Raw genomic sequence first — 26,222 nt, forward strand, 5'->3', positions numbered from 1 at the left:
CTATCAATGCAAGTTATTAAAAATATGGGAGGAATACCATCCGGTCCAGCAGATTTATTACTATCTAGTGCTTTTATGCTTCTTTCTATGGAATCTAATTTTATGAAACATTGACTTAGGTTTAATGACTCTTCAACTGACGTACTGGAGACTGCTTTGATGGGAATATCTTTGTCGTAGACACTTTTAAATGAGTCAGCAAAAAGATTAACTATACCCTCAATACTGTCGGCACATTTTTCTTTAAAGAACATGCTATTAGGATATCCACAGTTGTCTTTTCGTTGAGATTTAGTAAAATTCCAGAATTTTTTCACATTGTGATGATGTACCTCATTTTCAATTACGTTAACATAGTCACTATAGCACTTTATTGATAATTCTTTACATTGTTTTCGTAGTTTAGTAAATGCTATATAATCGTTAGAATTTCTGGTATGTTTATATTTTCTGTGGATACATTTTTTTTTATTAATTAAATTAGTTAGTTCCCTTGTAAACCATTTCGGATAATTAGATGATGTAAAGCTAACCTTGGGAACAAATTGTTCTATAGAGGTATTTAAAATCGAGTAAAAGTATTCTAATTGATCATTTATATTATTTTCCTCGTCTAAAAAGGACCAATCTGTTTGGGCAAGGTACTCCGTAATATGATGGTATTCAGCTTTGGAAAAGTTATACGATGGGACACTTGTTTTTTTTGAAGATGTTAAAGGCCTATTTGTTATGATAATGTCCAACGGTGGGTGGTGTTGATCTAATGGTAATAATAATTCGTCGGATAGCTCAACCACTATTTTCGAATCACTTGAAAACACTAAATCCAACATTCGATTGTTAAAGTTGAAAATCTTGTTTGATTGAGTTAGTCCCAAAAATAAAGACATATCACGAATTTCACTACATTTAGCACACTGTAAATCGGCTTGGTTTGTAGCAGGTCCGTTGTCATCTTGGCTGGTCCAGTTAGGAAGGTTATAATCACCAGCAATAATGAATTTTGCTTTAGGATATTTGAATTTGAGTACTTCTATGTCCTCATTGTGATTTTTATACGTTTGCAAATCCGATGCAGGTGGGATATAGACACAGCCAATAATAATTTTTCCATTAGGTATATTGAGCAATACAAAAATTTGTTCAACACTTTTGTGTTTTACCGGTAATTTAGTAGATGATATATTCTTGGATACGCACAGCATCACACCTCCTCCGTTAGACTTTTTGCTCGTAATAGAATTTCGATCAGAACGATATGTGGTATATTGATGTAGGCCTAATTCTGACGAGCTGATATCAGCATTTAACCATGTTTCAGTTAAAAACAGAATATCGTGTGAGAAGATTGGGGAGTTAGTTTTAAGTTGGTGCAATTTTGTACGCATTCCCCGTACATTTTGATAATATCCTGTAAGTCTAGAAAATCTGTTCTGTTTGTTTTTTAGTTTTTTGCTTGGGTTTTGATGATTTTGGGAATTCCGTTGAAATGTTTGATTCGTAAATCGACTTCGCCCTTTTCTTTCCTCTCTTCTAATTCCTTCCAGAGGTCAGTTAAGTGATTTCTTTGTTGTAGTGTCCTGTCAGGTTTGATTATAATTCCATTGGACAGAGTAGTTTTGTTAAAGAGTATTAGTTTCGCCTGTTTGACTTCATCAAATTCTAATTTAATTGGCCTGGTTTTGTTTGGAATTTTACTTCCGAGCCTGTAAATTTTCACATCTTCTAGATTGAACTCGCTATTAATTTCACTAATAGCTGCTAATACCTTTTTTCCATCCTCCAAGACGCTCACTGTAGTTGAGTTCGAATTACACTCGGGGACGTTGAGTAAAATTATGTTCTTCGAGCGGGTCTTGCGTTCCTCTATCTCAGCGAGCACCTCACAAATTGGCGTTGTTTCCTGTGGTAATACTTTCTTTTCAATGATTTTTTCGAATGTCATAACTTTTCCTTCAAGAACTCCAACAGTTACTCCTAGGTCTTGCATAGTTCCAGATAGATTAGAAAGTTTACGTTTCCAGATAGATTAGAAGGTTTAGTTTAAGTTTATTGAAATTCTCTATTTTATGGGGCACTTACCATTACAATCTGTATTCCCTTTGAATTATTATTTTTTTTTTAAAGAAAGTCAAACATTTCCAGGTTACGAATAACCTGACAATATTTGAAAATCTCCTACTACCACCACAGTAAGCTGAAAATGTTGCTTGTGTTGTGATGGAGGACTTAGCCAGCCGAGGAATTGAACACACTACGCCTGGGTGGGACCCAAACGCGATGCCAACTCGGCCACCGACCGGTCTTATGTTGGCAGGTTTCTCCTAATTGTTGTAAAATTGACCCAGGCGTCGTATGTTCAATTCCTCAGCTCGTTAGGTCCTCCATCACGACACAAGCGTCACTTTAAAAATAAATATACCGTTTCATATTTATTTCCTTGCTGGTGTTCTACTATAAACTAAAAAATAACACAAATACGTTACAATGGGGTATTTTCAAAAACTATAAACATCGTTGAAAATGTGCGAAAGATTAAAAGTTTATTTTTCTGTTTCTGAAAATATTTATTGTTTAGTCATTTTAGTATTTTCATTAATTAATATTATTGATTTTAAAAACGTACTTAAACCGCATATACCAAAACGGTTCCAACTGGCTACAGCATCATTGTGACGTAGAAAAGACTAATGACCGGTAAGACGACTGGCAACTATGTTGGTCGGAGTAACGTCAACAACCTCACATTCACGAACATAAACAAAACCTGTCGTTTTGCTAGCAAATTTTAAGTTTAAATTTAAAATTTATTAGCAAAAATAATATCAAATATCTTCACTGTCGTAAATATATTAGAGAATTAAAAAAAATAGTACGATATTGGCCAATTTTATCCACCATCTATAAAACCGGTATTATAATAATTTAATTCCAATATTATTAGTAGGTACAGGTGATGTGAAATCAAAGTGAAGTGCGAATGAACCTTTGTGAATAACATAAAAATGTTAGAGGAACTGATGAAAACTAAACTAGATGAAATAGAAATAGACTCTGCGGAGAGTTCTGATGAAGACACCCCTGAACCATATAATCCCCTCGACGATGTCCTCCAGTATAGGTTGCTCTATGAAAAGGGACAAGGTAAAATGATTTTATTATTTAATCTATCACAAAATAGTTCATAATTGTATAAATATGTTATATAAGTAAGTAAAAAATTGATGTTGTCGAAAAATCCTCTACATTATTTTCTTCGTTCCCTTTATTATCTATTTACTCAGCTGAGACCTACTTAATTGTTCTAATAACAGATTTAACAAAACCTCTTTTTCCTCTTTTTGAATGGAGTCCATTTTATTTATTTTTCTCACTACTTTTGTCCAAATAAGAGTTGAAGATACTCGCAGGTGTAAGACACCATTCAGAATTGAGACGTTATTGAAATGGTTTCACCCGTGTTTGGTGACTAGATCTGAATAGTCAGGTAGTTCCTCACCTTCTTCTTTACCTTCTCCTTCTCTTCCCGTTTACCTTCAGCCTTAGAACATACCCCAATTGGGGATGTCTTAGTCTCACTAGCTCCAGATGGTTAAGGGCAATTGGGAGTTTTATGAGGTATTCACTAAAAAGAAATCAGACAAACAGTCAACTATTGATTGATTTCGTCAATCAGCTATTGTTATTGTCGGTTCTTATTATTTGTTCTTTCAGAATTTTAACCAACAAAAAAGTAAGATTTATAATAAATTATTAAGCATCTTTGTTCAGCGACTTTCAAAAATTGTTTTTAATTTTCAAATAGAATGCATAAATAAGTAATTACAAGTAGGTACGTACATATTTATAATAATTTGAACCGTCTAAATCATAACACTTCCTTCCAATGATGCCTAGCCCAGTTTTGTAAACACCCTGTGCTGCATAGTTAGTAAAAGTCAGCATACAACTTAAACATTTTTTTTTTCAAAATGATTACATTTTTTTAATAGTGGTCCCCTATTTAGTTACGCCACTGGCTCGTAAATTTCATTCATCTAGTCTTGCTTTGAAATATTTTTATCTAATGAAAAGTAATTTCACGTGAAAGGTATTAATATCACTTAGAATTTATTATTTCGCAGATTCTGCGTATCAATTAAGGATTTATGATACTTCCAAGGCCACCGATTGTGATGTGATGTATTATTATTATCATTTTTTTTCATTTATCTGTTAGATATTTAAAAAACGCAAACAAAGAAAAAAAATGGATCGTTTTAATCACAAAGGTACATATTATAATAAATTAATAAAAATTTGCAAAATTCTATGAACGATAATAATATTTAAATAAAACATCGTAATCATTATTACGAAATCAAAAGATGTAAATAAATTTACAATTGTTGTGGAGGATAAATAGAATATTATATAAATAATAAATAAATAAAACTACGGACTTTTCTGTAGGCTTTTTTAAAATACACAATTTCGTAGTTTATTATTTTGATGTATCGCATAGGATTAAGCCATCGTTAGCAATATGTAAGCGCCCGAAAATATGTTTTTACGACTTGATTACAAAACATCGGCTTTTCTCTACTTTCTATAAATATGATATGCATGTATTATATACATAAACCTTCCGGAAGAAATTTTCTAAATAAAAGTGATAACCCCATCAAATCAATTAGTAATTTAGAAGAACTAAGCGCACAAACAGACAGACGCGGATAGCAACTTTATTTTATACTATTACTAGCTGACGTGTACCCTTCGTTGCACGGGGACTTTTACATTGTTTTGGGTAAAGTTTTGAGATTTTAGGGCCTTTTTAAGAAATACTCGTACAATTCTGTTCTACATTATTTGGATGAATCTCATGAAGTTTAGCCAGCGTTATGTTTTTTACGACTTTATTATAAAACATCAACTTTTCTCTACTTTCCATAAATATAATATGCATATGTTTTATAAATTTATTTTATACTAATTAGAGATACTATAATATATAATACAAGAGATTATATGAAAGAGGGAAAGCGGTTTTTTTGTTAATGGTTTCTCTTAAATATTTTTTTGATGTAGTTCAATATTAGTGATTTATCATTAATGCTTCCTATTTTTTCGAGAAACATTTTCCTCTGTGAGTATAATGGTGTTGGGCTAAAGAAGTGTTCAGTTTACGGCAAGCAAATACATATATATTTTAGTACAATGTTCAGTTATGCATAACGTCCTTCGTGGTAGAGGGGTAAGACTCTCGACTAGCAAGCTGAAGAACGCGGGTTCACATCCCGGCGTGCGCATTAAATTTTAATCCATTAATTTGTGTAATTTAACAATTTATTCATTTAAATTATATAAAGTATACTTCACAATCTTCCTCTGCCCATTTCCTTTCCCTCCCCACTACCTTCGGCCTCACAACACCCAATTGGGGAAGCCATACATGCCATAGTCTCACTGGCTTCTCTGGCTCACTGGGAGCAGTTGGGACTCTTATGCAGTATAACCATTAAAAAAATAAAATTTTCACAAATAAGTTTTTAAATGTATGAACTTTCAGTGGGGAAGTCTGGAGGTTTTTTTTTAGATCATAAGATTATTAATTAATTATTTGAAATTTTAATAAGACCTGAAATAGTGAATAAAATAAGGGAAAAATTTAAATGCAAGAATAATGCATACGATAATTCTTCATGTGCAGTACAAACCAATTAAACAAAAATAAGAATGTACCTACTCTTGACAGAATATGCCCGTAAATATTATAAGAGACAAGATTTTTATTATTTAAGATATCTGTACTGGACACCTACGCCAGTGACATTGACTGTAAATGCCGGTTTCCTCTGGGGGTACCTTGGGTAAGGATTTGAATAGAAACACAACTTGCGAATGTCGTCGAACAACTGACTGGTTGAGCCAGTTGTTGGCGTATTTATTGGATTCAAATTGAATAATTTCTACACGTGTTAATGTGGAGCAATTATTCTTAAATCTAAACATATGCTAAGGTCCCACGGTTTGTCGTGCGACTAATTCACCCTTGAACTGGCGATATGACACGTGGTTCGAATACAATAATTTCTACACGTGTAAATTTGGAGCAATTCTTCTTAAATCTAAACATATGCTAAGTCCCACGGTTTGTCGTACGAGTAAACAACAAAGGATTCTTCATCGTACAATGCGTTACATCAGAAAAATATTCATTTTCTTGATTATTTAATAATTATTTAGGTATATCCATCTGCTGTCCGGTACAATATCATTTTAGGAACTTGGAATATTTTTAATATTTTTTTGTATGGGAAACTGATTCTACAGATTTCTTCATTGAATTAAGTCAATCTGTTTGGTTTCCAGCGCTGTCTGCAGCAGGCCCGGGCCCGGGCGGGCGCAAGATGTGGGCGTTCATCCATACATTGGGCGCCACGCTCCGGCTACTGGCGCCCGCCGCGATCTTCACGCTGCTCTGCGGGCCGGACTCCCCCCTCGTGAGGCTTCTTCAGCACTGTGACAGGGCTGTCAGGAATGGTAACTACACGCCTTGTTAATACCATCACTCTTTCAACCAGCATAACAGAACTCCCACATTAACTTCACCCAGGAGGCCTCGAAGGAAAAAGTTCATTATGACATAATAGGCCAGCTTTTGCGCTGCTGATGATGGTACACATTGAGGACAAGTACTCGGAAATTAATTAATTTATTTTATTTATTTATTTAGAATTTACGGCACAAGTGCCATTTACATACAAAATTTTTATTTTATTTTTTTACATATATTATACATAGTGCAGTATTAAATTTTGATGAGAAAAATTAAAGAATTAAATTTAGTTAAAACATAACAAATAAAATAACAGTAAAGAAAGAAGCAATAACATAAGCCTGTTATGTAGTGACCTCATTAAAATAAGTGGCGTTAAAATGTGTTATTAGTGCAGGTTTATACTTTACAGGGGGAATATTAAAAGTATCTGCGATTTAGCATAAAAGTTCCCAAGTGTATGCAATCTATTTATAACTGAGTTATATCCTGAGGCTGTGGTATAATTGTCACAATAATACATACTATTACGACCTTGATCTAATCGTAGGTATATGAAATTGAATCAATACCGATATAAAATTTTCCACAGGGCCCCAAACTTAGAGGGGACCCCGGCTAGATGCCAAAACGATACACATTGAGGATATAGGACAACATTTTTATTTAAGCTGAAAATTTTTCCGTAATGGAGGACTTATCTAGCATTAAATTGAACTCGCTACGCGTGGGTAGACAACCGACGCATTTGTCCACTCGGCTACTAGCCAGTTAAGTTGATATGTTTTAAAGGCTTCTGTTTCAAACGATTCCGAAAGATTTCCATTTAAAAAATGCTGAAAGATTTCCGTCTAAATATTGTTGGGATACTGACTTTCCGAAAAACTAAAATTGCATTTATCGGTTTTCCTTCCAACCCAGATAAAATTACCTGCTACGCTTTTTCTGTGTCTTTGTGAATGTATAATAATCCTTATTTCACTCCCTTTCTCCCACAACACTTTGGGTATAGATACCATGTAAAAAATGCTTCATGCAGCCTCTGTGTTTCCACCCTCTTATTTATTTATTTGTATTTTAAATGCATATTTACAGAATAAAAAATTCCAATAACAAAGATACATTATACAAATACACAATCATAATTGCCTAATTAGCGATTTAAATTTATTAATGCTCAGGTGGAAAATGTCGATGTCAGAGGCTAGTGAGTTTAGAAGGACTATCATTCTTCTTGCTTATAATATGGGAATCTTCAAGACCCAGGTTCACTCCTTCCATCCCTAGACTCATCATCCCCAAAGATGACATAAGGCCTGAGGGAAATTTTTTCCTCAATAAATTGGCGTTATGTGGTCTAAATACCAATTTACATGTATTGTAACTCACCTGGAAGAATCCCTACAAAAACTGCCGAGCTCTCATTAAAACATGACGTTGACTAGGCGCTCGCATATATTATAAGGTGCCTTCAAAAATATTCGCAGGCTAACAATGTTTGGGTTTTTTCTAGCATTACCCATAAATCAATTTATAATAGGTACCTACCTACTAGCCGAGCTTAATGTGAAACGTGACTTGTCTAGTGTCTAACTTAAGGCGACCTTTGAAGGCAAATTTGTAAAATGATACTGGTTGTGAAGTATCATTTACATTTGAAATCGGAGTAAATTTAAATTAATTGCTTGCTTTTGTTGTTTTAAATAACTATTTTTTAATCCGACATTTAATGACAATTATTGTGAAGCACGGATTGGGCACGTGTTTTTTATCTTTTAATGAGTTTTTCGCGCATTTGGATTTTTTTAAATATTTGATGACAGTTTAGTTTGCACTTTTTGGTTTTATAATTAAGAAAACAGCAATAAAAATATTGGGTAAGAGAACAGTAATAAATAAATAGCACAATAGTATATATTTAAAGTTGGACATTACCGGCCTCAGTAAACAAAACTGTACTACGGCAGAATTTGTAGATAATTTTAGTCATATTTCACATAATGCAATCACATGATATAATATATCAGATTAATTTTCTCCTATTCCGCTTCACTCTTAATACGCAATATTTCGCTTTCAAATAAATGGATTTAGCTTTATTAATTCAAAACATGATTTATTATGTCGGGGGAGACCGAAATATACGCACTTTTTAATTTTAATTTCGTTTATTAAGTCACTTACGCGATGTGTCAATTAGTATGCGGCGCCGCCGAAAGCGACTATGTTCATATCAAGAGTTGGATTATATTCATAATAATATCGTAATTCATACCTACACAATATTTCATAGACACTGCTGCCAACCAAAAAAAATTTAGTATTGCCATATAAAATAAATAATATTATCGTGTATAATTAATCCAAATTTTATGTAAGTCAATGTATTATTTATAACAAATAATCAACATATAATTAAATAAAATCACCCGTATAACAAACAAATAGAATAAAATGTGATTAAACGTATTCCGTTTAGGTAGTTTAGGTTAGGTTAGGTTAGAACATGGAAAATAGGTATTAGAATTAGATCACAAACCAATCTATGCAAACCTAGCGTAGCCCACATACTATTTGAAAACTGGGATGTAACTCTAAAGGGGACGCGAGCAGGCGTTATTAAAGGGGCATTTTTTTGCTATAGAAAATCACAGTTAGATTAGGTTATATATATTTATTTAATATTTTCAAGATTTTATTTTCTTTAACTGAATTAGTTCGTAGGTAGGTACTGTACCTAACCCGCGCACTGGCTAGGTAAATAACTAGTTGTGGTATTTCCGGCAAATGTCACATTATTTTGTTTCTTTGAAATCTCGTGTGACATATCGCGTAAGTGACTTAATAAACGAAATTAAAATTAAAAGTGCGTATATTTCCGTCTCCCCCGACATAATAAATCATGTTTTGAATTAATAAAGCTAAATCTATTTATTTGAAAGTGAAATATTGCGTATTAAGAGTGAGGCGGAATTCGTAACCTTTACCTATATCAGTACATCATATAGAATATAATACATATTAGTAGGTACAATAAATATTACTTGTCAGTTTCTTGTACAGGTAAATTATGTTTGCTTTGATGCAGGACGGAAGGGTTTTGAACACATAGAAAAGTTTTGTAGAATATAACAACATTATATTACTTCAAATGATCTGTGTAATAAATTATTATAAGCAATAATTAGTCGCCTGTAATATCAATACAAATTGAAAACATCTCCCGAGTAAAAATAAAAATATAATAAGCAGCAATTATTGATTGAAGAACTAGTACATATTGAATTATTTGGCGGGTTGGAAATAAGCCGACGTGCCTCAGTGGTCCATAGCGTCTCACCGGACATCAGATGGCGCGGGTTCAATTACCGTCGGCATTTATTTTTACTCGGGAAATAATTTCAATTTGTGTTGATATTACAGTTGACTAATTATTGTGTATAATAATTTATTATCATTTATGCTACATACACATAAAAACCTTGTCTTATAAACATTAGTTAATCATTAAAAAATAAGAATAACAGATGTCTGTATGCTAATTATTGTAAAATTATAATTATTATAATTATAATTTTACAGAAAATAAATTAAAATGAAATCCCTGTTTGCATATATACATATATTTTTAACCCATTTTTTATACAATATTATATCACACAACCAAATATGTATGGGCAGTTCGGTGAAATCACGCTAGTGGGGAGAGATATGAATAGTTCTTAGTTAAGGTTGACACAGTTGAAAAAATGGCGGAGTCGAGTAGACTTAACAGGAACACTAATATTTATAACAATATTTTAAGATTAAACATTAATGTTATGTAACATATATCAACCACAGGTTGTCCTAACTTGTATTGAACATATTTGTAAAACTTTCTTTGTACTTTCTCGAAGCGGTGTAAGTTACAAGTATAAATAGATATTTTGTCTTATATTATTGTTATTTATTAATACATATTATATTCATTACTTAACCAAATTTAGTGGCCCTCATTTCTTTCAAAGTCAAATCAAAATAACAACGTTAGCATTTATAAACACTACCTACATCGAAATGAAGTGACAGTAAAAAAATATGGAAGTAGGTTAAAATGTAGGTAGTAGGCAACACCCTAGTTATGAATTTAGAAAAAGGGCCCTAGTTTTCTTTGTGAGTTACAAAAAATAACTCACTAAAAGTATTTGAAATAGAAATAAATTGATATGTTGCATTTCGGTTCAGACAACTTTCCCAGATTCTACATTATAATCGTAAGTATCTACCTATATAGTCTTTATTGTGTTTTATAAGTAATCAATGTTGAATATAACTAAAATTTCATCCGGTATTATAATATTAGACTTATTTCAAATCTTAAACTGTCTCTTCAATTTCTCTTCGCAACAAACCGATTCAGCAAAATAAAAGTGCTGGTATTGTCCAATAAAATCGCATAAAAATGCAATTTCCTCTGTGGAAGATCAAAGACAGTGGTCGCGGCGGTCCCGGGGTCTCAAACAGCCTCTCGCTTCACTTCACTTCGCTTTGAGGGCGAATCAAGAGGCTATCTGACTTCCAGGACATTCTGCCAGAAAAAATCTCTTTGTCGTGGAAATAAAATGACAAACATTCATAAGTAGGTACCTCAAGAAGGCGTACCGGCTCCCTTAAGGAACGTTTTGCGTGTGATTTTGTTTGTTTTTTTTTTATTATTTTACGCTTGAATTAATGATCTCAAAGTCAGGGGCGTATCGGTCGTGGAGTTGTTTAACATATTTTAATATCAAGAAAAGGAGTTCCTAAGTACAAAATGGTCAGTGTCAGCTACACTACTCGCTTCGACGCTTCGACGAAGTCCTCGACGAAGTTAGCCGAAGTTCGAAGTGCGTGCCCACACACTCGTGCAACTTCGCGAGTAACGCTTCGAGTCCTTTGACTCGGGCGCATTTACCGACAACAATCGGAAGTCGGGCGAAGCGAAGCGAAGTTGCCCGAAGCGAAGCGAAGTTCGTGCCCACACTATCGTATTCGGTCAACTTCGATCAACTTCGCGAGTAGTGTAGCTGGGCTTGTACAATTATCCCTGTGGTACAGCTGTCCTTCATATATATATATATATATATATATATATACATATATATATATACATATATACTTCACAATAAAAATACAAACTTTGTCGTAGAAATAGAAGAGACAAAAAGTAAAAAAAAAAAAACAAATTACAATACCAGCTCAAAACATAAAAAAATTGAAGAAATTCTATTTTTGAACATGCTTGGCATTGTTCTTGAATCTGAATCCGCGATTCATGCATCACGAAGATTTGCTCGATAAAACGCGCTACCAGTCTCCAGTTGAGGAGTGGGGCCCTTGCAGTAACGGCCTATAAAATTATTAATAATTTAATAGGTAGCCCATACCTCCTGGAATGCTATAAGTTATTCGTACCAAACAACTACAGCCAATTACGGCACCACGATCTGCTATGTATCCCACATAGTAGAACGGACGTACTGGCTCAGCATAGTATGACACGAGGTATGGCGCTATTAAATACATAATATGTCTAAGACTGTTGACATTTTCAACAATAGTCTTGAATTATTCAAGGGGAATGTGAATGACATTCATTACCCATTATAATATGGATTTTATGTCTCTTTTTTTTTCGTTATCTAGTTTATGTTTCAAGTGGACTGTAAATGGATTTTTTTTTAAATGACATAAGTTTAATATGCAAATGTTTGTAAAAAAAAAGAGTTTGCCGCCAGTCAATAAGCCTGCCGAAACATGTATTATTTGCATTTAATTAAATAAATGAATTCATGGATAAATTATGTGAACTTCGAGGACTACATCACGATGATCATTTTGTCATATCGGGTGATTTCAACTTACCTCAAATTAACTGGTCTTTAAGTAATGGTAATAGTATGCAAATTACGAATGGCTCTAAATCTGAAATTATTTCCAAACTATCTGACACCCTTTCATTTACTGATCTATCACAGTACTGCACCTTTCCAAATAATAATCATACATACCTAGACCTTGTTTTTAGCTCGATCCCTGTAATTGTATCAAATACTGACCAGTATCTCATCCCTGAATGTAAACATCATAAAAGCATTCTTGTTGACATTAACATATCTCTGGAAACTCCTATGGTGGACAACAAACGAACAATCAATCTTTTTAGGAAAGCTAACTATGAAACAATAAATAACGTCCTTAGTAGTATTGATTGGGATGCAGAATTTTTAAACCTATCAACCAATACTGCTATTGACCGCTTTTATACAATTTTATATGAAATCATTCGATTAAACGTCCCGTCAAAGGAAGTTCATATTAATAATTCTTATCCCTATTGGTTTAGTCCAGCCCTAATAAAACTGACTAAGGAAAAATATAAAGTGTTTAAAATGTGGAAAAGGTGGTCCAATCCTTTAGACTACCATGAATTCTGTATCCTTAGATCAAGGCAAAAGAAATTGTCTAGAGAATGTCTTAAACAATTTATAACAAACGCTGAACTTAATATATCTCGTGACCCTAAAAACTTTTGGTCTTATGTTAAAGGAAAAAGAAATAATTCTGGTTTGCCTCATGTTATGAAACTGGGCGAAGTGACTGCTGAAAATCCTTTCGCAATATGTAACCTGTTCTCACAGCATTTCGTCTCCACCTTTAATTACAACACTATTTCCGATGTACACTCTACCAACTATCATTTTGACAATCAAGTTAATATCTCCTCGGTATCAGTTTCAAAACAAAAAGTAGAAAAAATAATCGATACTATTTCTAGCTCACTGGGTGCGGGTAGTGATAAAATTCCGGCTTTCTTTATCAAAATGTGTAGCAAGGTAATTTCGAAGCCCCTTTTATTGCTCTTTCAATCCTCATTGAAAGAAGGTATCTTTCCTGATCGTTGGAAGAGTGCTCTCATCACACCTGTTTTTAAGTCTGGGGCTAAAAATGATGTCCAGAACTATCGACCGATATCTAAATTACTAATCTTTAGTAAAATTTTTGAAAAAATTGTTCATGAACAACTATATAACTGCATCGAGTCTGTAATACTCGTGAACCAACATGGCTTTATGAAAAAAAGATCGGTTGTATCTAATCTTGCCATTTTCATTGAAAATATTACTAAATCAATGGATGATCAAATCCAAGTTGACGTAATCTATACAGACTTCTCAAAAGCGTTTGATAAAATTGACCACAGTCTTCTTTTGTCCAAATTACTAGCTTTGGGAATTCATGGGGATTTATATAGATGGTTAGTCTCCTATCTTAATGGGCGCACTCAGGGAGTAACAATAAATGGCTTCATCTCTGAGATTGTAAATATACCCTCAGGTGTGCCCCAAGGATCTCACCTGGGACCGTTACTGTTTACAATTTTCATCAACGACATTATAAAATGCTTTAATTATGCAAATGTTCTACTTTTCGCTGATGATATGAAAATATTCCTGCCTATTAATTCTATAATTGACTGCTTTAAACTACAAGAAGATCTGTATAGGCTTAATGATTATTGTATCCGCAATCGTCTCAACATGAACACTTCTAAATGTTATGTAATTACCTTCACTAGAAATAAAATTAAGTTTGACCATAATTATCATATAGCTGGCCAACTACTCAAAAAAGTTACACAAATTCGTGATCTAGGTGTTATACTTGACAGTAAACTTACATTTGAGGCTCATATTGATATGATTGTTAAGAAAGCCCTTAGAATGCTAGGATTCTTATTCCGTATTGGAAAAGAATTTAATAATATCATAACACTTAAAATATTGTATTTTTCTTATGTTCGCAGTCATCTTGAATTCGCTTCTCCCATATGGAATCCTCAATATAATATTTACATAAATCGCATTGAAGCCATCCAAAGAAAATTTGTCCATCATTTAAATTTCAAACTAAATTCAAACCTTGACGTAAACAGCTCGATGGACCTTTATGGACTTAAGCCATTAAAAACTAGAAGAGACTCCGCAGATATAATATATCTCCATAAAATTATCAATGGCTTTATTGATTGTTCTCCCCTTCTGTCTGAAATTAATTTTAGAGTTCCGAGCGTTAGAACTAGAGAAAAATCACTTTTTCATCTCCATAAATGTTCTACTAATATAAGACAAAATGCGTTTATATTCAGAGCCTGTAGTATATTTAGTAAGAATTTTAATGATATGGACATATTCTCAAGTAATTTAGGAACCTTTAAAAGATATGTAATAACTAACATTAAATAATTTTAAATATTCTACTTGAAGTTATCATGTTATTGCTTTGAATCCTTTCCAGTTACTTACCTTCCAATTTATACTCATGTGTTCAATTTAGTTGTAGGTATACATTTATTATATTGTTATTATTGCTATTGTGTAGTGTTATTGATTGCTGCTGTGTTGAAATTTTACAATACATTTTGTTTTGAATTTTAGTTGGTTATTAGTATATCAGTTAAATTTAAATTTTTGAAATTTAGCTGGTTATTAGTATATTATTTGTGTTCCTAGATCTGTTATTATTTTTTATTTATTATTTACAATTTTGTATTTTTTGTAAATTTCTCAGGCCACGGGTACAGAACCCTTAGTTTCTTGTTTTAATATTTTTTATTATTATTATAATTTTAAGTGAAAATCTGTTATTGGATTTTATCTTTATTATTTAGTTTATTCTTATATATGTAAATAATCTGTTGATTTTCCCAAATAAAAAATAAAAAAAAATAAAAAATAAAAAAATAAAAAAAATCTAAACATTTTCGTTTACACTGAAATTTTCTTTTTTAATGTCGAATTAGAAATTACGGTGATTTATTTCTGGGTTATTATGCCGAGATGCGCTACCTCATTCTTTAGCCAAAGCATAATACCCTGAAAATAAATCTTTATAATACTTTTAGTAGTGAAAATCTCCAATGATATCTGTCGAATAAGGAGTTGAAAAGTGCTGTTCCAAAAAAAATCAGTATAAGTGCTGCGTTCGATACCTTACACCAAGGCTGCCCAACCTTTTTAACAGTTGGGCGAAATTGACGATTTTCAATCACTGGCGGGCCACTGAATACCTGACGGTTCCTATTTCCACGGGAGGGGGGGTTGTTAGAGAATTTCTATAAAACATAATTCCCCACAAAAAAAATATTCTAAATGAGTGATCCCCACAAAATAACTGAAATCCATGGGGGGGGGGGGGGTTGTTACGAAACTTCGCTGAGAAGAAATTCCGCGCCAAAAACATCATATGTTTTTCAAATTCCATGGGGGTGGGGGGTGGCTACAAGATTAGATTTTTTGTCGCTGATTCTCGTTCTGAGTAGCCTAAATAGCGATAAATCGCCTTCGTTGGCAACACTGGTGACCGCGCGCAAGCTGTATTGTTTTTTTTTACCGCGGGCCCGCGACACTTTTTCAAATTGGCGGATTGGCGGGTTTTTTAAAAATGGTTCACGCGGGCCACTTATAATTCGTTCGCGGGCCACATTGTGGCCCGCGGGCCTGGGGTTGGGCAGCCTTGCCTTACACTTTCTAAGCAGCTCAAGTCTTATTTAAGATTATGCGCACTTTGGGGTGTCAAAAACGATTTTATTTGCAATGAAACTCTTGGTTTACGGTGTCTTAACTTTTCAAAATTGAATGCACTAAACACAAGTCTTCTTTGTAAATTAAAACAGCCACTATAAGCAACCATTTCCCAATATCCATTCCAGCTCTCTTCCCATCGCCCAGCCAAACAGAGGGCATCCTGCAGTGGCTGTGCGACGCCCTGCCGGGGGAGAGCAGGCCCGCCTCGCTGGACGCCGTATGGGCCGACGGCACGCTGCTATGCGACGTCATCGAGTCCGTAGTACCAGGATCGTGCGAGGGGCATGCCGACCTGGCCACGGACCTCGGACATGCGCAGCGGATGGCGGAGCAGTATCTAGGTGTCACGCCGGTAAGTGGAAATCAAACATGCATATTGTCTTCTATTGACTTGTGTATAAAGTACTCGAGGCAAGAGGGAAAGAAAAAGACGTCCTGTTGGCCGCCCAAGGAAAGTGCTGGGAAATGAGCTGTGTGGGGAGAGACTGAGCCAGCAATGGATGGAGTCCAGTGAAGTAGCGTAAAAATAGTTGAATATACCTACAATCAGTGTCGTTCTGGTAAAAAAAAAAACACCATTCCAAATCTAGATAAAAAAGACATCCATTCCCAGGGTACCTTTTTTTACATTGGCTCCAAACAGGAGGCCCTGAGGAAAATAATTTCCCTCGGGGCCTATGTCATCTTTGGGGATGCTGTGTGGAGGGTCTTTTGTGGCGAGGAAGGAGTGAACATGGGTGTTGAAGAGTTCCATGTTGTAGGAGGGAGGAAACACAGAAGCCGGCAGTTCTTTCCACAGCCGAGCTGTTGAACCTACGAACGAATCGTAGAAGCGACCCGTTCTCATGTGACAAATTTCAACCGTGTACAAATGTTGGGCGCGCGTTTGGCGTGTATCCCGACTACGCACTGGTGCCGAAGGGATCAATGACGCTAGTTCCTCAGAGCATCTTCCATTGTAATACCGATAGAACAAGGACAGCATACCTACCTGACGCCTGTGCTCTAAAGATTGCAGTCCGTTAGTTAAGATTGGGGAATCTATCAAACGGACCGCCCGTTTTTGCACAGAGTCAAGGGTTTTTTTCAGGTATTTAGGGGCTCCGGACCAGAGATAGCTGCCAAATTCGACAGTAGGGCGCACTATCTAGCACAGTAGGTCGATAAAACCCTATATTAATACGATATTGAAGAAATCCGTCTTCTTCTTCTTTCGTATGGTGGGGGGTCAGAGGGGGACATCTAGATCTGCGAGCCATTTTAGGGCCTCAGGCGTTGCCATGTGGACCTCATCAATCCCGCCGGGGAATGAATGGAGCGGGCATTCGTTGACCACATGTTCGGTAGTCTGCACCGCACCACATTCACACATCGCCGACTCTTTAAGGCCCCATCTGTGCATCGTGTGGGCACAGCGGCTATGGGAGCACCTTAACCTATTGATGGCGGACCAGGTTTTGCGAGGCAGTGAGAACCCAGGCTGTCTCTCGGTGGGGTCCTGTATGAGATGGGCATTTCCCACGTTGGCCGTTTGCCACTCAAGTTTCCACCTATCTTCTGGGGTGAGAGGTAGTCGGAGGAGCCTCTCTCCTTCCGCCCAGAAGGGCTTTCGGGACTTCAAGCGGCATGCCGGGTGGGAGACGACATCTTCGTGTAGAGGTATTGCGCTTTTTTGCAGCGCCTTCTTGTATTCCCTCAGTGTTGCAATTTCTCGCCTGATGTTTGGCGGGGTTATGTTTGCAAGTACGGGGAGCCAAGGGAGAGGAGTAGATTTTAAAGTCCCGCTGATGGTTCGCATTGTGGCATTAAGCTGAACGTCTACCATGGAAGTGTGGGCGCTTCTAGCCCATACTGGAGCACAGTATTCAGCCGTTGAGAAAACCAGGGCAATGGATGCTGTTCTGAGCGTGTTGGCGTCGCATCCCCAGCTAGTTCCAGCTAGCTTATTAACTAAGTTAAGCCTTGTCCTGGTTTTTTTACCCACTGTTTCCATGTGTTGCCGGTAGTTCAAGCTCCTGTCCAAAGTAACTCCGAGATAGTGGGGGTGGGGGTCATGGTAAATATTTTTTCCATCAAACTGAACACAGAGTTTGGCATCCGCTTGTGAATTGCTAAGATGAAAAGCTGTCGCAACTGTTTTAGACCCATTTGGCTTTAGTCGCCAATTGAGGAAATATTCTTCCAAAGCCTTTAGGTCAGAATTGAGGATATCTTCTGCTGCTTTAAGGGTTTTGGCTTGAGCTGTGACGGCGATGTCATCTGCGTAAGCAAATTTTCTGCCTTCAGTGTGAGGGAGTTCTCGAGTGTAGATGTTAAATAGCGATGGGGCCAGCACTGAGCCCTGGGCAAGGCCATTATTGAGGGGTATTTTTTTGCTTTTTCGCCCTCCTAGAAAAACCCTGAAGGTACGGCCAGTTAGCAGTTGCTCAATGAGTCGTACTGTGTTGCCATCCTCTATGGTGTCGTACAGTTTAACAAGGAGGCCTTTGTGCCACACCGTGTCGTAGGCCGCAGAGAGATCAATGAACGCTGCCGCAGTCTTCAGCCGTTTCTGGAAACCAGATTCAATGTGTGTTGTCAGTGCTAACACCTGATCGCAGCAGTTACGGCCTGGTCTGAAGCCAGCTTGCTCTTGTGGGACCACTTTCTCCAAAATTGGAGTAAGTCTGCGGAGCACAACTCGCTCAAGAAGTTTGTACATGGTACTTAAAAGTGAAATTGGCCGGTAGCTGTTCGGATCCTCTGCTGGCTTGTTGGGTTTGAGGATCGCAATAACTTTAGACTTTCTCCAGGTATTTGGTATTTCTCCAGTTTTGAAAATTTCAGTAAATAGTTTTGCGATCCATATTTTTGTCCGTGGTCCAGCATGTTTCAGAAAGTCTGGGAGAACTCCATCACATCCAGCTGCTTTCCCAGCTTTTGTTGAAGTGAGGGCGATATCTACATCGTCAGCTGTAACGGCGACCACAGTGTTGGGGTTCACCGGCCATTTTAGCCGCGCCGCCTTCAGAGATTTTTGGACCTGGTGGTTTATGTTAGACCTTGTTGTCGTTTTTGAACTACGGAGTAGTTGCTGAGCAACAGCATTTGGTGACACTTTGGGCATTGTTTTAGTTGGCTGATCTGCAGCTCCAAGTCGCCTTAGTGTTTGCCATGCTTTTCTGCTCGAGTGCTCGAAATTCATTTCCTCCATTAATTCATTCCACCGTTTCATACGCCCGTCGTCCAGAGACTGGAGAAGGTCAGAGGCAGTGTCTGGGTCATTCGTCCTCTCGAATTCGGCTAGAAGCTGTTCACTTTCTGAGCTCCATGTTGGAATATACACTTTTCTGTAGCCTCTAGGTATAAATTTCTTTGCGGCTATAAATAAAAGGTTTGAAAAACGGTCGTAGGAATTCGGCTTTGGTGGTATGTTATCCACAACCCTGTCAACATATTCCGAGAAGTCTCGCCATTCTGCCTTTCTTAGATTCCATCGCGGCAACGGATTGCTGGAAATACACGGAATCTGTATGCCTATGCTTAGCATGACTGGCCTGTGTTGGCTATGTGGGAAACTGTTCAATATAGTTCTCGAAGCCCTCATAGGTTTTCCGTCCGGCGCTGTAGAGACAAAACACAAGTCTGGCGTATATTCACGTCGCCATCGCGCAGAGAAAAATGTTCCCTTTTGCTTAGCATCGTAAATAAGTTGGCAATCCTGTGCTGACGCCCAATCCGTGATCTGCTCTCCAGCTTTATCGGTCGTCGAGTAGCCCCATAGGAAGTGGTGGCTGTTGAAACATACACTCCCACATACACCGCCGGGTGATTGTATGCAGGAAGAGCTGGTGACTGCCATAGTTCATTGGGAGGTTTGTAGATATTAAATACAGCGAGTTTTCCAACCTGAATTCCGATCGCGTGATATCCATCAGTGATTTTTCGGGTGATATTCTGCAACTCCGGCTTGATGTAGGTTGCAAGCCCATGTTTTGGGTGTCCCCGCACTGCCGCTAGAAGGTAGCCGGGAATATCCAAGCGTGGTGAGTCGGTTTCTACGATATGAGTTTCCTGGAGTAGCAAAATATCGATATTTCTGTCAGTGAGTATTTTAAATAAAAAATCCACCTTTGATCGAGAGGTTCCCTCAATATTCAGGGACAATATTTTTAATTGTTCCCCGATATTTTTTGACTCCCCTTGGCCGGGAGACCTATCGGTCTTCGGCCCCTTAAATAGCGGCATAGTTTGTAGTTGGAGGCCCACTTAATTTGGTATCCGCTTCACTCACTGCACTACCTGCACGCGCGGTAACAATAACGAGCCGGTGGCATCGCGAACATCGCGGCGGACACAACCGTTGCGTGCGGTAGTTGGCACACTACTCACTAAGAAACCTCACTAAGAAATCCGTCATCTATGGTCAGTTAAAATATAGTATATTATACCATATATTTATAACACTCATACATATTTACTTTTTCTTCTATTAGAAACTGTACTATTATTGTAACATTAGTTTTTCAACAATGTCATTGTTACTAACTTACATATAGGTATTTTACTCACTAATGATATATTATATATTCTTTAATTTTTTTGTTGATGAAAAAAATAAATTTTAAAAAAAAAGTTTGCGATATTTGCGAGCAGAATTAAATTTGATTCCGACAATCGGTACACAAAAGCCGCTGTTTTTTAGCGTGACCTCCAAGGTGTCAGATAAGCTGTCAACATGCACATCTTTTTGGATAATGTCGTTCGTTATGCAAAATAACTGGCTTATTAATGAATGGAGGTGAACTAACTAAGCTCTTAGAACTGAAAAAAAAACGTATACACGATCCATAGACTTAATTAATTCATCTAAGAAGCGATCAATTGTTTCCGTTCGAGCTTCCAGAAACTAAAGTTCTTCGGTATGACTTATTATTAATGACATAATAATTAATTAACTATCTATTTATTGTAAAAAAGTACACGCCGATTGCCAACGTATAAAAATTAAAATGTCTATTCTACTTTCAGGTGATAACTGTAATCAATAATATTCAGATGATTTGTATTTTTGTGTAGCGCTGTTTTTATGAAAAATAATCTCAAAGGCAATGTGTTAGGTATTATTGGCTTGGCAATTCGGCGCCCGGATCGGACTGCTCCAATTGCGCCCACATGGGGCCGGCTATGTGTTCACAGAAAACATTGCTTGTGTAACGATTGAAGATTTATCCAGCAGAGTATTGAACCCAGAAGAGAACCCAGCACAGGCAGCGCTTTGCACTACTCGGAGTTTCTGAAACCAATTTAAATTTTCACAAATTTTAAGCCGAGAAATTTACTAGTGTGCAATTACGGGCAGGTACCTACCGACACGTACCAATTCAATGAAGTATTTACCTAACTGTACTTGTACCTGCATAAAAGATTAACAGTCCATAAGTTCAGAGGTCTGCATTGTCCAATGAGTCAACACCCTCTTCAATCCTGAGATATTTATTACTCTTCTTTCGTTTTCTCTTTGTCAATTTAATTTAGTGGGACTGATTAAACGTCTACAAATTTTTTAGAGGTAAAACGAGTACTTACGAAAAAAATTGTATTTTAATATGAATAGTCTGCCATGAATTTTTAATTAATAGACAAATTAACGTGTCACATAAACTGTTAAATATACAGTAGGTGTTTGTATTGTATGACTGCAGTTTATCTGTCACAGGATTCCAATAATAACAAGTCAATAGTTTTCATTGAAAATTGTTGATACCTGTAGAGTAGGTACTTATTAAGGCAAAGCTTAATGCCAAATCACTATTTTGATTAATATTTTTTAACGAATTGGTGTACATTATGAATACCAAAAAATATGCTTTAGATAAATTGAAGGTTTTCCTATCGTTTCGCTTGAGTAGAATACAAGTAAAAAAATAAATTATTCAGTAAAAAATATAAATGTAAACTACTAAAAAAATTATTTTCTCAATAGAAATGTATGAACGCATAAAGGAAACAACTTTTAAAAATACAGTATTATAGCTAAGATTATCTGTGGCAGTTTCACTTGATTAACTTTTTTGCCTTCTAATAAGAAAGATTAAATTTTTTTCAAAAAAAAAAAAAAAAATAATTTATTTTGGAAATAATTTAATAAAATTATTTACAAAATAAATTAAAACCAGTTTTGTGCTTGAAATCGTATTTTATGCTTGAAATTTGGCTTGTAGCTTCCTCTTAAAATAAATTCACTATGATTTCAGATTTTCTCTAAAGTGGAGCTCACCCAGAAATCGTTGAGCACGTATCAAGAATGCCGGCTGACGCACTACTTGTGCTGCGTGCGAGATGCCATCAACCGCATGAGTCCTCCGGTCTCCAGAACCGGCTCGCCCCTCCTCAACTCGCAGGCGTATACCCTGGACTACGTCGCTAGAGGTATGGGGGTCGTCACTGCTTCCAGGAACAAGAGATCAGCTTTCTACGTCTATCCTACCGCCCAACAAGGCCTGGAGCCTGGAGACATCTCCGTCCAAATCAAAGGACCCGGAAACTGCTACGGTTCCATCCTTGTCCCGGTCATTTACGGAAAGGCACACATTATAAGGAACGTTTTCCTTAACCTAGGAAACAGACAAAACTTCATGCCCAATCCTTCACCCCTAACGCAAGGCCCCACCTACATGCGAACATACGACAAAATGAACGTACAGAAAAACTACTTCGTGCCCAAAATAAAAAATGACATAGAAGTCAGCATTTTTATACGACACGACAGGGTTAAAATATGCTACACTCCAACGATGACGGGAAATCACGAATTGTCACTCATCAGCAAAGGATGCCATCTAATCGGATCGCCTTTTGCTGTTAACGTGGGAGTCGGATCTATTGAAAAACAGGACAGCATAGATTATTTAGATGAAGATATTACGATCGAAGATGTCCCACAGCCGGAAAGAAAGGTTGTATTTAGAATAGTGGATTTTGTTACAGAAAAAATGTTGCTGACGGAAGATGGACGATTGGAGAGGATCTCTAATGAAGATGCCGATGCGCTGGTACAAACCAAAGGCTCGGTAGAAGATCTGAATAACAAATATAGGAAATTGAGCAATAATACAGCTTCGGCATTACGCGGCCCAGATCTAATAGAATATCAAAGTAGTGCGGATGTCAACGGTATCAAAATTATAATAACCACGGATTTTAATAAGCATTTCAGAGCTATTGTCAGGAAAGTCATTGTGGCGATTCGAGTTTGTAAAGCTTTCCAAAATATACCTACGACAGCGCAAAAACTTACGGGCGCCAGTCCTAAAATCTTCACGGCTACTCCTGACATTGTGAATTCAACAAGAAATGAAAGCTGTGCAAAGAAATCGTTTACTGAAATGAATGAACCAAAATTAGAAAGGCAGGGCAGTCGAGGATCGGCTAAAGACCTTAGGAAAAAATTTAAAAGCAAATTATCCAGCTTTAATGCGACTGGTGAACATGTCGAATCATCGTACAAATCGACTGACGAAGAGGATTCAACACACGCCGAAAATAGTTCACATCAATTTTACCACAATCCTTTCCAAGCAGGAGCGTCTATAGAAATAATTATCTCTTCATTCGATGACGACGACGAAGTTGTTCCGAAATATGTGCCTCCAGTTTTACCAATATTGATGGAAATTCCAGAAAGACCAAAGTCTCCAGTCTTCAAAATAATCAGTAATGCGGACGACGAAATTGATCCGAAAATATTCAACGAATTCGAACTTTATAAACTTGAGAGTCAAATATTCGATTCTTTAGATGGGTACCTCGACAATTACTGTTCAGAAACTGACAACGCCTTAAATACGGGCCTCATCGTTATGAAAGATGCTTTGATTGAAGATGGCCGAGTATCTCCATCCATAGACTTTCATATTGGTGAACCAGTTACTCCAACTCATGTCATGAATGCACCGTCCTTAATAGAGCCAGATATGGATTCAATAATACTGGCGCCAAACCTTGAAGAAGCTTTGGAAAAATACGATATGAAGATGCAGAAAAATAGAGAACCCGAAACAGTTCACTGCTACGAAGGTAGTTCGTCAAATTTTGAAACACCTTTTGAAGAAATGACTGATAGTGAAATCCTCAAAATGTACGAAGATCCATCCGCATCGCAGGATTTTCGCGATGCTAAACATTCGGACTTAGAAAAAGATAAAGAAAATACTGTCTCCGACGAATTCGGAGTAAATAATGATTTCGACATTACTCAGAGAGGTGTCGGTAATGAAAGGCGAGTTAATGAATCAAATGATCATATGGTAACACAGGAAAGTTTTTTAGGTAACATTGAGGAACGAATATCTCCGATTCCGGCGCGCTACAACAGCCTGGAAACTTGGGATTCGGCTTATATAAGTATTGACGAAGTTAACAGCTCTCCCGAGACCAACGGGAATAGTCCCAAAAATGACTATTCACCGAGAGGGAAACTATTCTCAATAAAAGAAAATGAGCAGGAGTGCATGCACGCTCAAATGATTTACAGGCAACCAATGGAACTATCTAAAATATTTAATAAATTAGGTCCGGCCGAACGAGAACTATGGGGCATTTTGCCCAAAGATAAGAAAGAAGATGTGCATAAAAATATTGAAAACACACCATCGATTTACGAAAATGACATAATTTCCGAAGAAGAGTTTAAAATAATCATAAACGAATCACCAAAAGAAATAGTTATTCCCAAAATCGTTTCCAAAATGGAATTTACAGAAAATAAGGTGGATAATGAAAATCATGTTTTCAAAACACAAACAATCGATAGCATTGGCGAAAAATTATACAATAGAAATATTTTTTTGAAAAACCAAAGTTTAACAAAGTACAAGGAAAATCATATAACTGCAAAAACTATTGAAAAAAGTGACGATTCGGCATCTGATTCTAGCGCAGATGTGAAACTGTCTACTGAAGCTGAAGTTTGCAATTCAACAAAAGAACTTTTACCAACCGAGAATGCAAACAATATGATTTCTTCGGCTCAGTCAGAAACTGAATCAAAAGATGCAAATCATTTGAGTGAAAAACAGTTGGATACAAATAAACATTTTATAAAGTATCAAAACACTTGTATACAAAGTGAACTAAAAAGAAAACAACACAAAACACAAGAAATAAATAATCTGAATGGTAAAAAACTAATTCTGTCCAAACTGATAACTGAGAAGAAAGATTACTGGGATGATAAAATAAAGACATATCAACGAAAAGAAGAAAAGAAATCTCGACCAATTTCAAGGAAAAACTCTCCATTGATCCAACGAAATGACTCGCTAAGTAAAAAACGAGGTAAACAAATTTTGGCAAAACTACCCTCATTCACAGAAAAATGGAAACATAGTTTTGAGCCACAAATAAAGAACACAAATGAAATTGAGAGTGACCATTCAAATGCAAGCCACAACAGCCTTGTGGCGAGGTGGAAAGATTACTGGAATGAAAAGGTTGAAAAGACACAAAGCCCAGAAAATAGTAACAACATTACTCCAAAACATACAAACAGATCACACAATTCCAAGAACAACAATAATGTCGAATCTAATGAAAACAAACCAACGAAGTTTAATGGAGATCAAAAAATATATAAGATTGAACATAGCAAAAAAGATAATGGCGATTTTTTAGAAATATCAGACTCAGGGGAAGACTGTATCTCTGCCTTGGAATCTCCCGATAAATTAACCAAACAGAACACCAACGATATGTTTTCTAACAAATACCAACCGACTCCAATTAATCTCAACAAATTGACAGAAAGGATAGACACTTTCCTTGATACTGTTTCAAACCCATCTCCTATTTTTGAACTAGAAGAATCTAGATTCTCCACACCAGAGTCGCCATTTGGAGGAATAGTATCCAAAAGAATCATTGCCTTCGATACAAATAATAACAGAACTGAAAAGATTAGCAACGGTGAAATGCTGAAAATTGAAAATGCGGACGATTCCTTGGTTATTACGTACAATAAAAAATCAATTGTTAAGAAAATCAACGATCAGCATCAAATTTTCAGTACTCCCTCACTTGAAATTGTAAAATGC

At 36.3% G+C, this 26,222-nt stretch overlaps 1 protein-coding gene across 1 annotated transcript in view; it reads left to right on the plus strand.

The window, feature by feature from the left end:
- Nucleotides 1–3,005: 3,005 nt before the first annotated feature.
- Nucleotides 3,006–26,222, plus strand: part of LOC149417768 (uncharacterized) — a 28,707-nt gene continuing 5,490 nt past the window's right edge. The window contains exons 1-4 of the mRNA XM_089639849.1: nucleotides 3,006–3,144; nucleotides 6,355–6,525; nucleotides 16,275–16,501; nucleotides 22,386–22,560. Coding sequence (XP_089495975.1) covers nucleotides 3,006–3,144; nucleotides 6,355–6,525; nucleotides 16,275–16,501; nucleotides 22,386–22,560 — 712 coding nt within the window. The remainder of the gene's footprint in view (nucleotides 3,145–6,354; nucleotides 6,526–16,274; nucleotides 16,502–22,385; nucleotides 22,561–26,222) is intronic.

Source organism: Hesperophylax consimilis, chromosome 14 (genome assembly GCF_061612785.1).
Source record: "Hesperophylax consimilis isolate HC1 chromosome 14, BYU_Hcon_1.0, whole genome shotgun sequence".
Taxonomy (NCBI): Eukaryota; Metazoa; Arthropoda; class Insecta; order Trichoptera; family Limnephilidae; genus Hesperophylax; species Hesperophylax consimilis.